The 13,341-nt window shown below is 37.2% G+C and overlaps 1 protein-coding gene across 31 annotated transcripts in view; it reads right to left on the reverse strand.

Annotated features, from left to right (window-relative positions):
• The window catches only part of ptprda (protein tyrosine phosphatase receptor type Da), a 341,854-nt gene that overhangs the window by 46,770 nt on the left and 281,743 nt on the right, over nt 1–13,341 (reverse strand). For 11 of the 31 annotated variants that reach the window (XM_065249627.2, XM_065249623.2, XM_065249639.2 and 8 more), the window contains exons 11-16: nt 9,297–9,485; nt 8,378–8,386; nt 7,862–7,879; nt 5,706–5,816; nt 3,590–3,601; nt 1,248–1,517 (exon numbers count right to left, since the gene is read on the reverse strand). In XM_065249627.2, the coding sequence (XP_065105699.2) occupies nt 1,248–1,517; nt 3,590–3,601; nt 5,706–5,816; nt 7,862–7,879; nt 8,378–8,386; nt 9,297–9,485 (609 nt within the window). The remainder of the gene's footprint in view (nt 1–1,247; nt 1,518–3,589; nt 3,602–5,705; nt 5,817–7,861; nt 7,880–8,377; nt 8,387–9,296; nt 9,486–13,341) is intronic. The other 20 variants (XM_065249635.2, XM_065249633.2, XM_065249643.2 and 17 more) reach the window with 4 other exon arrangements.

Consider the following 13,341-nt stretch of genomic DNA (forward strand, 5'->3'; position numbering starts at 1 on the left):
ATCCAAATAATCGGGATTATGATTTTTTTATCCAAATAATCGGGATTATGATTTTTAATCCAAATAATCGGGATTATGATTTTTTATCCAAATAATCGGGATTATGATTTTTAATCCAAATAATCTGGATTATGATTTTTTATCCAAATAATCGGGATTATGATTTTTAACCAAATAATCAGGTTTATGATTTTAATCCAAATAATCGGGATTGATTTTTTAATCCAAATAATCGGGATTATGATTTTTAATCCAAATAATCGGGATTATGATTTTTTATCCAAATAATCGGGATTATGATTTTTAATCCAAATAATCGGGATTATGATTTTTTATCCAAATAATCGGGATTATGAATTTTACTCAAATAATCGGGATTATGATTCTTAACCCAATAACCGTGATTATGTTTTTTTAATCAAAATAACTGTGATTATGATAATAATAATAATGATTTAGATTTTTTACTACCCAAAATAATCATGACCATGAATTTTACTACCCAAAATAACCGTGATTATGATTTCCACCCAAATAACCGTGATTATGATTTTAAAACAACAACAACAAAAAAGTGACTATGATTTTTAGCCAAATAACCAGGATTTTTATTCTTACCCATAATAATAGGCGATCATGGTTTTTAAAATAAATAAATAAACAAACAAATAAATACATAAATAATAATTGTGATTATGATTAAATAATAATAATAATAATAATAATAGTGATTACGTTTTTTTTTAAATAAATAAAAATACTAATATTAAAATTACCGTAATTATAATTTTTATACAAACAATCATGATTATGATTCTTACCCAAAATAACCAGGATTATGATATTTACCAAAATAATCAGGTTTATGATTTTTACCCAAATAATCAGGATTATGATTTTTAATCCAAATAATCAGGATTATGATTTTTTTACCAAAATAATTGTAATTATGATTTTATACTTACTAAATGCACTGTAATTTTGATTTCACTTATTTTTAGTCAATAACAAACTTACCCTAAACAATTGCATTTAAAATATAATCTTGGAAACGGTCCCAAAATTTGGTAACTGCTGCAAAACCTCATACAAAATCCTGTAATATATATATATTGTTCTTTTGGCATATATTAAGAGTTTGTTTTGTACTCTCTTCATGGAAAGCTGGTGGAGTCGGAAGGTTTGGGCAGTGGTGATATAAGAGCTCAGTTATGTTAAACATGGTGTTGTTATCTGTCAGATCTCACCTTTGACTGTGATTTGTGCGACAGCCTCTATAACGCCCAGCGTTGACATGGCAACACACGTGTAGTTGGCCGACTGCCGGACATCGGTGAGTTCCAGCACGTTTCGCCCGATGGGCATGTCATCCTCGGGGGTCAAATCTTCTGAGCCCAGCATCCATTTGACGTAAGGCATGGGTGACCCGACGGCCACGCAGGTAATGTTCACGCTTCCCCCGGGCATGATTTCATTGTCCGTCGGGGGAATGGAGAACCGGGGCGGAACCCGCCTCACTGTAAAAGAACACAAACAGTGGTAACATCCCATAGAGACACAGCGAGAGGGAACATTCAGAAATATTGAACAACGACAGCGAGTAACTGACATAGAAAGAGCACACAAACACCTGATGGATTTATTCTTTACAGATTTACATAAGTGCTCAAACGATTAATCCTGATTAATTGCATACAAAGTAAAAGTTTGTGTATATATGAGTAATATATATATATTATACAAATTTAACGTTTATTTTGTATGCGATTAATGGTTTGACAGCACTAGTAGACAGGGGGTGGTTTCACTCGTAGTGGAGTCACTGCAGACCCGGACATTCGCACAGACGCCATGCACAGGTGATCCACGTGTGACAGACGTGTCAAGACACGAGGAAACTGGAGGGACACAGCATGCGGGAGTTGACTGCTTGTACAACTACGATGCTGCGTTCTCTTCCAGTTGATGTGAAGGAATGTGGAGGATCATCACATCATCACATCATCACACACCGGCCGACGGCCAGCCAGAGGACCGCCGTTAAACTAACAATACCACACGGGTAGTGACCGTCTGCACCTGCCATTCAAACAGTAGACATACGGTGCGACAGAAACGGTGGCGTAACTGTGAGTAAAAACATTATGACAATGAAGAAACGTGAAACTGATTCAAAATGAAAACAAATGAATACAAGTGAAATCCTCAGTGCAAATGGAGGGTGAGGGGGCATTCCTGAAACTGTGCCATGCAAACAAGCACATCGCTCGTTCCACAGGGAAACCGTGTTTGAGAATCACAGAGGACAGAAGACGAGACGAGAGTCAGATTATCAGATTACAGGAAATCAACAGAGCTATTAAAAGCAGGAGTTGCCAAGAAACAGAGACAGACAGAAAGAGAGAGAGAGAGAGAGGGGGAAATACTGTGTGCCAGTCTAAAAGCATGTCAGAGGACTTTTGGGACAGTTGGGGGGGGGGGTCACCGTCCAAAATAACTAATGTGATGTCAGAGTTACTGCTTCCATCGTCTTACCTTTAGACAGCACGTCTAATGTATAACACACGCTAAGAGTTTTCAGAAGCTCTGATTGGCTGGCGTTGCCAGAGTCCAACAAAGTTGCGTTACCCGACTACTACAACGTGCAGTAAGTTAGCAGCAAATAAATAAAGTGTTTATATTAATGTCTCGTAAAATGGTGAAGTGCGATTGGTTGTTTATATGTCGCGTGGTCAGTCACATCTAAAATAAGTGACTATTTGGCAAGAATGGCTGCCAAGTGGAGCAGATTTTATGTTGACGATCAAGAGTTTAGTTAAGCGAAACTGCAGCTTATTCACCAAAGTGACTCAAATATCAATGGGAGGAAACTTATGTGATGAAGAGGTACCAGAAAGAGCGAGCGACTGATGGTGTGCATTCGACTGGAGATGTCGCGTCTCTCCGGAGATGAAAAGTCTAATTATCGAGAACAGATTTTCAATCCTATCGCAATTAATGTTCAATTGAAACGCGGTTGCAGCAGACATGATGTTTTCCTTTTCATCTGAAAATTTTACATTGGTCGAGTCTGGAGAACGATGCACTACACGCTTCAATCTTCCTTTATTAGCAGTTCATTAAGTGGAAAGAGATGTTGGAGAAAATGTCTGATCTCACGGTCTCATCCGAGCCACGCAAACCTTTCTCCACGGATGAGCGAAGGTCAGCGCGCCGGAGCTTTAAAGTAGGTTTCGACACGCCGTGGGACGAAGTAACGAAGCAGTAACGCTGACATCTGGGTGACGACGACGACGACGACTCTGACAAGATCGATCTTCCATGCAAGCCCCCAACAAGCGAGGCACAACGGGACTGACATGCACCATTCTTTGGTCAAGCAGTAGAGAAGAACAGGGTCATTCGTTCAGGACACGACAAAGGGTTCATGATCATAAAACTCTTGACGTCCAAAACATAAAACATAGGGAACCATAGACACGCAAATGCAGCTACATTGATCTGGATGGGTACTCTCGGGTATCGTCACTAGCCTTTCTAACGCATTTGTCTAAATTTAAAGATGGTTATGAAGAAAAAACACACCAACCTTCTCGCAGCTCTGAGGGAGGTGAGGGAATTGATGCGGAAACAAAATGAAACGAGGAGAAAAAACAAGGGAAACACAGAGAGAGTAAAACAGGCCAGAGAATTTCTGCTAGAGACTCAATGTCTAGAAAAAGAAAAGCACGCTAGATTTTACTGCCATAACAATTAAACTATATGAGACAGGTCCAGTTATGAGCTTTACATGCCATTACCAATCATTATGTGGTTAGGTAGTGTTGCTTTCCCATACGGTGAATGTGTTTACACTGATCAACCTTTAGTTGTTTTCATGTAAAGCACATGACTGGGGTCTTGTATTTTAAGTGATCGCCTCTAAAAAGAAATGAAACTTATTTTACTTGAGTAACTGACTGTGCAAAATATATAAGATGTTTAAAGTCAACATGAACCCGACCCTTGTGATCTTACTGTGTAGTAAACTGTGATTACAGGATCATCTTTTACAAACATTTCATTTTCTGCTTTTAACCACCTTGTTGAATATTCAAAAATATAAAGTCTAATGGTCGTAAATATTGTTTCATGTTGACTTTAAGCTGCTTAAATGATTATAAATACACTCAAACACATTTTATTCATATGGGTGATTCTTCAGTCAGGGATACTATCCAGTCCTGTAAACATTGATCAGCTTCTTCAGGTGCTGAATTTAGGAGGAGCAGAAATGAATAGCCCCGCTTTAAAGACTTAAAATCTTCACACTACACTGTAAAAAATGTATGCTATGTGCCTTAGTAGATTTAACGAAATAAAAAGAGTAAACTGTATTTCAAAAACTGAGTTAAAACAACAGACAAATATAATTGGAACCGAACACACGTTTGAGTTCATTTAACTTAATTTGATCACATATAATGCATTTAAATTTGTTAAAAGGGAATTAACTTGTGTTGAAACTACATGAATGATTTTAGTAGACATAACTAAATAGACAGTGGACTTGTAGTTCCCAGAATGCTTTGCATGGGACTGTATTTAGAGAGTAAAATCTGAAATCAAACACTATTTTATGTGTTTTAACTAAAAGAAAGACTTGTTAGTGTTTAATGTTCATTTAACTTTAAGATTAACTTGTGTAGGTGACACGATGAAAATCATGATGTGTGTTAATAACTGTGCTAATGTCAGCACTGAGATCAGTCTCCTGTTCATCATAATGTGGTATATATTTATAAATATGTAAAGATAAAAGGTAATTTATATAATTAAATCATATCAAATTTAAAAGTACTTTTATCAACATCACATATTTTACAGTGTAATTTTACTTAATTTAGTCAAATAGATTTATTTAATTTCCATATGTGTAAAATTTACTTGAAAAATATTTGTGCAAGAACTTTCAAAATAAAATGAAATTAATTCTATTTAGTTTTTTTCAGTGTATGCTATACTTTCTATTCCAGTGGATGTGTGACGTTTTGACTTTTGTTATACATCTAATGTAAAAATTATAATGGATTTAGTAATGTCACCTAATAAAGCTGCCCTCAGATCAGTTTGTGTGTGTCTCTGTCACTTTCTATTTTCACAATATTGATGCTTTTGACAGCAGTTTTTAAACGCTACTGTATTTTTTCTGTAAAACTGCATAATGCAAACATGAAATATTATATTAAAAATCATCTCTTACAATACATTCATCAGAAAACATCAAAAAACCCAAGAGTTACCAACAAAGCCTTTAACCCTAGAAAGTGTTTTACTGATGTTTTTATAAAAGTTTCCCTTAACTGAAGCATCACCCAGAAATCTACATGATTGATTTTGTGTTTATATTTTGCATCGAAAAATGTTGTTTAACAAATTGCAAGAATTGAATTGAAAATACATAGGGATTTATATTAGTGTCAAATCAATGAGTCAAATACTGTATAAAACATGGTAAAATCAATGTTTCTGGTGAAAGTCAATCTATCATTCGTGTTAGCTGTAGGGTCAGTCAAATACACACAGCAAGCATTCAAGAAATCAATAAAAGATTCAATCAAGTTAAACATGAAACAAGCAGGGAGCAAATACCCAACATAACCTTAGATTTATAGCATTTATTGTTTATATTTCTTCAGCGTTTACCACGGTCAGCTCGTTCCTACCTCTGACATACAGGTTAGCAGGTGCAGAGTAACGCGTGCCGTCGTTGTTGGTCGCGACACATTCGTACTTCCCTTGATCCGATTCCTCGCTGGATTCGATCTGCAGCGCTCCTGTACAGCAGGACAAAAGACGCAAAAGAAATCTCAGCATCGTTCTTATAAAACCAAAAGCCTTTCCTTAATCACACGCTAGACTTTCCTAACTTTACATCCCCATACGGTGAGGTTAAACATACTGACTATGCTGAAGTTTAGCACGTTTGCGGGCATGGTCCACAGTGAGACAGGTTCATATGGACTTTAATAGTTTATGCAAGCTAAGCTCCTGGAAGCTGGAAACGTTTCCCCTTCAAATGTCTAATGCGGTGTCTCATTCTCCGGGCCCGATGCATCACGGGAAAGCAATTTCAGCACTAAAGATGGATTTCACGCTGGATTCGCCATTATAAATGCATATTATGATTCGGTCAGGAACGGAGTAATTCCGTGTTGTATCCGGCCCGAAAAACGCCTGGCACCGTGCAGAATAACACCGCAGTAGACATTTACCAGGGTTAAACGGCTGGAAAAAACTTCACATGGTTAATCGTCTCTTTGACATTGTACAAGCACATTAATGGTGAGGAAACAAACAGTACAAAATACATGTTGCAGGGTTTCTCTAAAGGCACTTAATCGTAAGGGTGATTTCAATCGTACTACTTATATTAATAATAATCATAATAATGATGATGGATTATTAATTGAAAGATCTAGGAGGCAGCCCTGCAATATTATTATTACACATCTCACAGGACTGTTCATTATGACAATGAGTGAAAACTGCAATAGTGCAGCATATGACTCAAAGAAAAAAAGGTTTACAGTATACGAAAGCAGCATAAAAGGGGGGAAGAGAACAAGTCAAAAGAAATTTGGGTAATAAACTTGGTCAGAAATTCATTCCAAATCATCCAGATCAGTAAAATGGCCAACGACTTCAAGCGTTTAAAAAAAAGGAAAAATCGCAGCACGTTTCAAAAAGCTTTTCAGAAAAAAGGTCTATGCTGCTTGAATCATCAAAAAAAAATCTGTTGGGAGAATGAGCGTTACCAGTGCATAACCCTCTATCACATGCAATTCTTTCAAAGAAGAAGAAATGTGTGTCAGCACAACTTACAACCTTTCGACAACCCTTAGCTGAAAAATAAAATGCATTTGTATTAGAGCTCAAAATTCAAAACGGCTTTTGCCGACAAGAAAAACCCAATCACTGCCATAGCTTCAGTAAAGCTAATGATGACACCCATAAAAATCCACCAATGGGATCAGCAGTGTGGTGTCACATGACCCAGGGGAAAAAGTTGATTTCGTTTGTTTTTTTTTTTGTTTTTTTACAAAGCATCGAACCCCGGCCGCGGCTTGCTTGACAAAAACGTTTGACACACAAAACGGCCGTCTCGGTCGCCTCTGCCAGACTCACGCTTAGCTTTTCCCCAACCCTGAAGAATGACAAAATAAAAACGTCAAAAACAGCCTTCAACCCAAGAAGAAGCAAGAAGGAAAAATAGGTGGAAGAAGGAAAAAAGCACCGTAGAAACTTTATCAAAAAAGTAGTTGTTGGGCTTTTTTTTGAGTTGGTTTTGAGAAGGTAACAGGAAGAGGAAAGCAGATGAAGAGTTTAAAAAAAATAAAGAAGTTTGTAAAGATAGAAAGATGTTTTTTTGGGGGGAAAAATGGCGGCAGAGAGTCTTCGGTCTCCGACGTCTGGGCTCATGTGCGTGCCGAACAAGAACAGCTAAGGGGGGAAAAATGTTTGGCTGTTTAAGTTGGACGAAAAAAGGGACACATGGTTTGCTATGGCCAAAAAGAAAATGAAATAGAAAAAAAACCACACGCATAGGATATGCTTCTTTGGGCTGCAGTAAGCATATCGCAAAAAACGATATTTTTTTTTATAACTGAAAGCAAGAAAATCAAAGTAAAGAAAAAGCGTTTAGGCAAAAGATGAATGTATGGATGGATGAATGAAGGGAACAGAACGGACACGAAGTGAAAGAGAGAAAGAGAGAGAGAGAAGGGAGGAGGAGATGCTGGTGAATGACAGGAGACAGATGAAAGGACAGCAAGAATGAATTCATTTGTTCATTCTGTGAACTTGAGTTGAGCACTCTTACCTCTGATCGGTGTACCACCTGGGTGGATTATATGAATGCAAATAAGATTAAGAAAGAAGAATCGTTAGTACGAGAAGAGAGGCTGGCCGCTTTGGAAGAAGAATCAAATTAGCTTTTCTTTGCTTTCTTACACTGTGTGTGTGTGTGTGTGTGTGTAGTGTACTGTATAGATACTGAATATCAATCAATATATAATCACAGGAAAGACTTCCTCTAGTGGAAAAGGCATTGGTCACTTCAGAAGGTCACACAGCAACTTTAACAGTGGATACAAAATAGCACAAGGGAGATCTACTGTGAGGGAATGATCTCTGTGATGTCAGTGTTGTGAGTGGGGGGGGTGGGCGGGTTTTTGGGCGCCCGGGACCTTTTCTGCCGGGCGCCCCTGTGGTTAAACTAGTGTGTGCTGTGTGCCGCTTTATCGACACTGTTAGTAAAATGCATGCCATGCATTTTAACAGTAGTTTGAGAAACATTAGTGGGAGACATGTGTGCTGTTTAGTACTACAAACTTACCAAAGGACTCTGGAGAATTACAAAACGGAGAGAAGAGAAACAGCATAGAAAATATCATTATATATTCCTGTACGGTTCTTTTGGTCACACACTTAAATGACTCTATTGCACAGGAGAATCAGTTGCGTACATACGTCACAAGAGAGAAATTAGAAAATCATAGAGAAATCAAAACAGGACGGGGGAAGAGCTCTGGGAAGACAGATCGGATCGGGGATTATCTACCATCGACAACTAGCCTGAAACATATCAACGCTATTCAACTGAACGTGGCTTACATGTTATAAAAAGCTAGGCTTCGATGACGAGAGAAACAACAAGCAGAGAGAAGCGAAGCAGAGAGGCGACAACATCTCAAACTTTACTGCGCCGCACCATTCGTCGGAAAAGAATCACCAACGTGTTCAGTGGCAAACACAAAACAGAAGTAAGACACACGGGGACTGACGTCACCAGGGTTCAGTTTAGTTTTGGTTCATACGCTGTGTGCAGCGCTCGCTATCTGCGCCAATAAACAAATGCAGCAAAACGACTTTGATGATTCTTTTGCTAGCACCGAACGAGCCAAATCTTCATCTTAAAGGAGGAAAAGAAAAACCACATTCATCGATTTATTATTCATGGTTCTGCTGCTACCAAAGGTGTTCGAATGGAAACCAAAGTAAAGCCCAATTAAAGCCGCTCAAAAATGCAGTAAGAGCAGTGAATCATGGGTAATAAATTAAACAGACAGGAGCACAAGACACGTCACGTCACGCACACACAGAGGGAACGTAGAGGACGATGTCGTTTCCTACAGGAAAACCAAAAGAGCTCCATGAGAAAGAAGATGAACTTAAACAGAAGAAGGACAGAAAGAACTCGCTTGGCGTCGCTCTGGTTCTGGTTGGGCTAGAGCTCGTGATGAAAACCACATTACCTGATCGCAGCTGTTTGATTCGTCCGTTGTTGTTACTGGTGTTGACGGGGAGGAAGTCTTTGAACCAGGAGATGTCAGGATCGGGATTACCGCTGGCTGCGCACAGCATGGTGGCGGTGCGAGTCCGCTCCACCACCTTTAACTGAGGACCCATGTCTATGGTGGGAAAACCTGCAGGCAGCTGATCCTCTGAAACACAAACACATATGCCAATCAAATCACGGAGGAATCTTATTGCTCTTCAAACCTTGCAAAGTTGGAGAAAAGCTTTTTCGGCTTCTGTGCGTGACATTTTAAACTTGCATCTTAAAGCGTACTCACACTATCCAAAACAAACCGTGCTGGGACCGTTTGCCCCCAAAAGCTTGGTTCTTTTGACTAGTGTGATCGCTCCGTACCGTGCCCAGGTGCGCTTTCACTAATTCGCATTAACATTCAATCAATAGGGAATGAGATGTTTGGCGTGCTGTCCAAGGGGAGAGCTCAGAATATTTGCCCGAATCCATAAAACACACACACACACGCACGCATGTATATATTTAAGTAATATTTAAGAAAATATGTTTATATTAGCAGTACATATAATTTATGTTTATATACATATAGATTTTCTTCTTAAAACTATACATTTGTCTGTGTGTGTTTATATATACATAATTATTATACACAATACACACACGTTCATTACGTAAACAAAAACTTATTCTGCAAATGATTTGTTGTGACTTATTGTTGGGCAGCTCTAGACTTTTGGGTGCATTTTCTCTTGATAATGACAGCAAATAAATGAAAAATGATTAGTGCTGGGAAAAGATTAATCACGATTAATCGCATACAAAATAAAAGTGATTTTTTGCACAATATATGTGTGTGTTAATTATGTATAATTAACCACACACACATACATATACATATATATATATATATATATTCATTTCAGAAATATTTAATTTATATATCAGTTTTTTATTTATAAATAATACAGAATATATGAAAATATAAATACATATATATATATATACACACATGTAAATGTTTCTTAAATACATTCATGAATGTGTGTGTATTTATATATAAATAATAATTACACACAGCACACACTCATATTTTATGCAAAAAAATCACTTTAATTTTGTATGCATTTAATAATTGCCCAGCACTAAAAATGGTGGAGATTGGATTCAGGTGTCTTGAACACAGCAAAGAAACAAAAACAAGATCATGTGCCAGTTTTATCATTGATTTACTGTAGGTAGAGGATCATCAGACAGGGCGTAATCACAACTGTACTGATAACCCATAATAATAACAACATGTTACAATAAACTGCTATAGATTATATAAAGATAATATTATTATGCTATAGATAGGAATAAAAAAGACTGCATTCCCATCTTTTATGTTTATTACTTTTCTACAGAATTCATCTTTATCTTAATTTACATTTGATCATCTTCAGACCATATTATGCTTTTTTTCTTTGTCATCTTCAGCACATTAACATTTAAAAACCACTTTTCTGCTTTGTAAATGATTGACAATGGGTAGATTCTAGTGTATAAAACATAATTTTACTGACACAGAGGTTAAACTACAGTAGCTTTACAGGGAGATTATTTCACACATTTTAAGATCATATTTTGACATTTTTTGGGCCGTGTTTCAAGGATTGGAATGAATGTCTGACAGACAGTGAATAATAACTCTGTCTAAACAACAGTGACTAAAGCCTGTGATTATAGCAATGAAACGCTTCTCATTGTCTCTGATATCATTACATTCAATGTGAAGATGTCAACATGTGCTTCATTTATGCTAATTCATCCATCTCAAACTGAACATCTCATTCAATCATCTTCTACACAAAACCATTTTCAAATGATACTTTTCACCAAGGATGACATTTAAAAGATAAAGATTGCTTTGTAGATCCTGTAAGAACGTGATGTTATTCTTTCTGCAAATCCTCCTGCGACCTTCAGCTGTGGATGTCTAATTTTAGCTCATCTGTGGTGTGTAGATATTGTCTGGTTAAACGTACTACAAACATTCAGCATGAAGTTAGTAAACATACAGGGATAGACAGAGCACCAGATATTTTTAATATAATGGATCAGTTTAGTAAGAATGTACGTAACAAGATATAAATTGTGATACTGCTTAATTTCATTAGATTTGGTTTGACTGGACGCGCACCTGATCTGCTATTTGATGAATTATTTTTATCCACACAGGAGATTCCTCTTTAATGAAAAAGTCAAGACATTTATTCAAAGCTCAGCACAACTCTAATTGTGTATTTGTGAGTCTTTAAAGCAATGGCAAGGTCAACATTTGAGTCCAACTCTTAGTAATATGGCCTGTGGTGGTGAGTTTTAGTGAAAGCGAGGCAATGCAGCTAATAATTATCTAACATGACAATCATCCGGCGGGGAAATCGATGCCTTTCACACTCCTGCATTGTTAGAAATCAAAATGTGCCTGTGAGATTATAAGTTTGTTCTGCTGAGAGAAATCGATCTTTGGTCTCGGCTGTTTCGCTCAAGTGATGAAAACCCTCTAAATTCAGCCCAATATGTTTGTCCTTTGCTATTTTCTCTCACATGAAGGTCTTTCCTCAGGATATTTTTAGGAAAAGACTTTGCAGATGCAGATTTACTAACAGCGTGGGCTGGACAAACCATAATTTTTTAGATTTACTAAGGTTTGCACGTGTTATATTACTGGTATTAGCACCATTATTTAACGCTGAAAAAAGCATGACTTAAAACATTTTGTGCTTGAAATGACTGCAATTGTTGCTGATAGAAGACTTGTCAGAGATCAGAGAGCGTGTGGTACCAGGCAGAGGATTTTTTAACACGTGACAGTTTATTTGTAACACCAGAGGAACATATTATTCAAAAATATTGTTTGCCAAGCCATGTTATTTATTATTTGCTGGAGGAAATAAAAGAGGAGTCACAATAACATGTGTTTCAAACCTTTCTTGTCTTTTTGTCCTCCAGTTCTTTTCAGTGTCCTATGGCTTTATTAGCTGTGATTTTTTTTCCTCATAGGGGGTTTTTCAACCCAGGGAGGCAGCCTTCTTGGGCTTAACTTACAGTAGCACCCTCTTCTATACGTTACATTAGTAATACGCACGCTTATAATGTTGATTCATAGCCGCAGCAAATTTAGCTGCTTATGCTATCGTGTTTTATGTTGTGCTATCTGTTGTTTTTCTGTGCTTTTCACTGCTTCTATTAATGTAAAGCTGCTTTGAAACAATTACCAATTGTGAAAAGCGCTATATAAATAAAATTGAATTGAAAAAAAAATGTCTGCGGTGCTGAACTCAAGCTCATCAGGCGTTAGATCACCAGCACCTCATCAGCTCGGCTTATTCGGGACCCTGAACTGATTTGTGCTGCTCTTAGTAGATTGTCTTGATCATTATGGAAATCAGCTGTTGTGTTTGTGTTATTTAATTCGTGCCTTTTTAGTAAATAACACGCAGATATTAACACTCACATCAGTCCTTTTGTAGAATTGCGCTCTTATGCTTATTTGCCCCTTTAAGTAAATCTGGCCCTAAATATGTACTTGTGCGCTCAGATGATTTTTTTTTTCAGATGATACTTATTTTGAAGTATTCAATGCACTGAAAATGTCATTTTGTGAATCTTAAAAAAAAAAAATCTATTTCGTGAAAAAACAATGCAATATTTCTTAAAACTTTTATTTACTTGAATGTATTAAATTAATGTATTTCTTTACTTTCAACCATCAAAGGGGCTGTTTACACTTGGTATTAAGATGTGTTTTCATCGATCGGATCACAAGTGGACGAGAGAGACACATTGCGTTTACACCTGGTATTTAAATCCGTCTCTTTTGTCCACTTTCGACCGCATCTGTCCTGAATACTGTGAGGGGGTGGTCTGTGAGACGGTGGGCGAGTCTCTCTGCTGTCATTCAAACGCGAGCGGGAGTAATTATGAGTTTATATGGACGCAAACTTATATTATGTCGGAGCCCGCTGCTTGTTTAGCAAGTATACATG

This window comes from Paramisgurnus dabryanus, chromosome 2 (genome assembly GCF_030506205.2).
Source record: "Paramisgurnus dabryanus chromosome 2, PD_genome_1.1, whole genome shotgun sequence".
Taxonomy (NCBI): Eukaryota; Metazoa; Chordata; class Actinopteri; order Cypriniformes; family Cobitidae; genus Paramisgurnus; species Paramisgurnus dabryanus.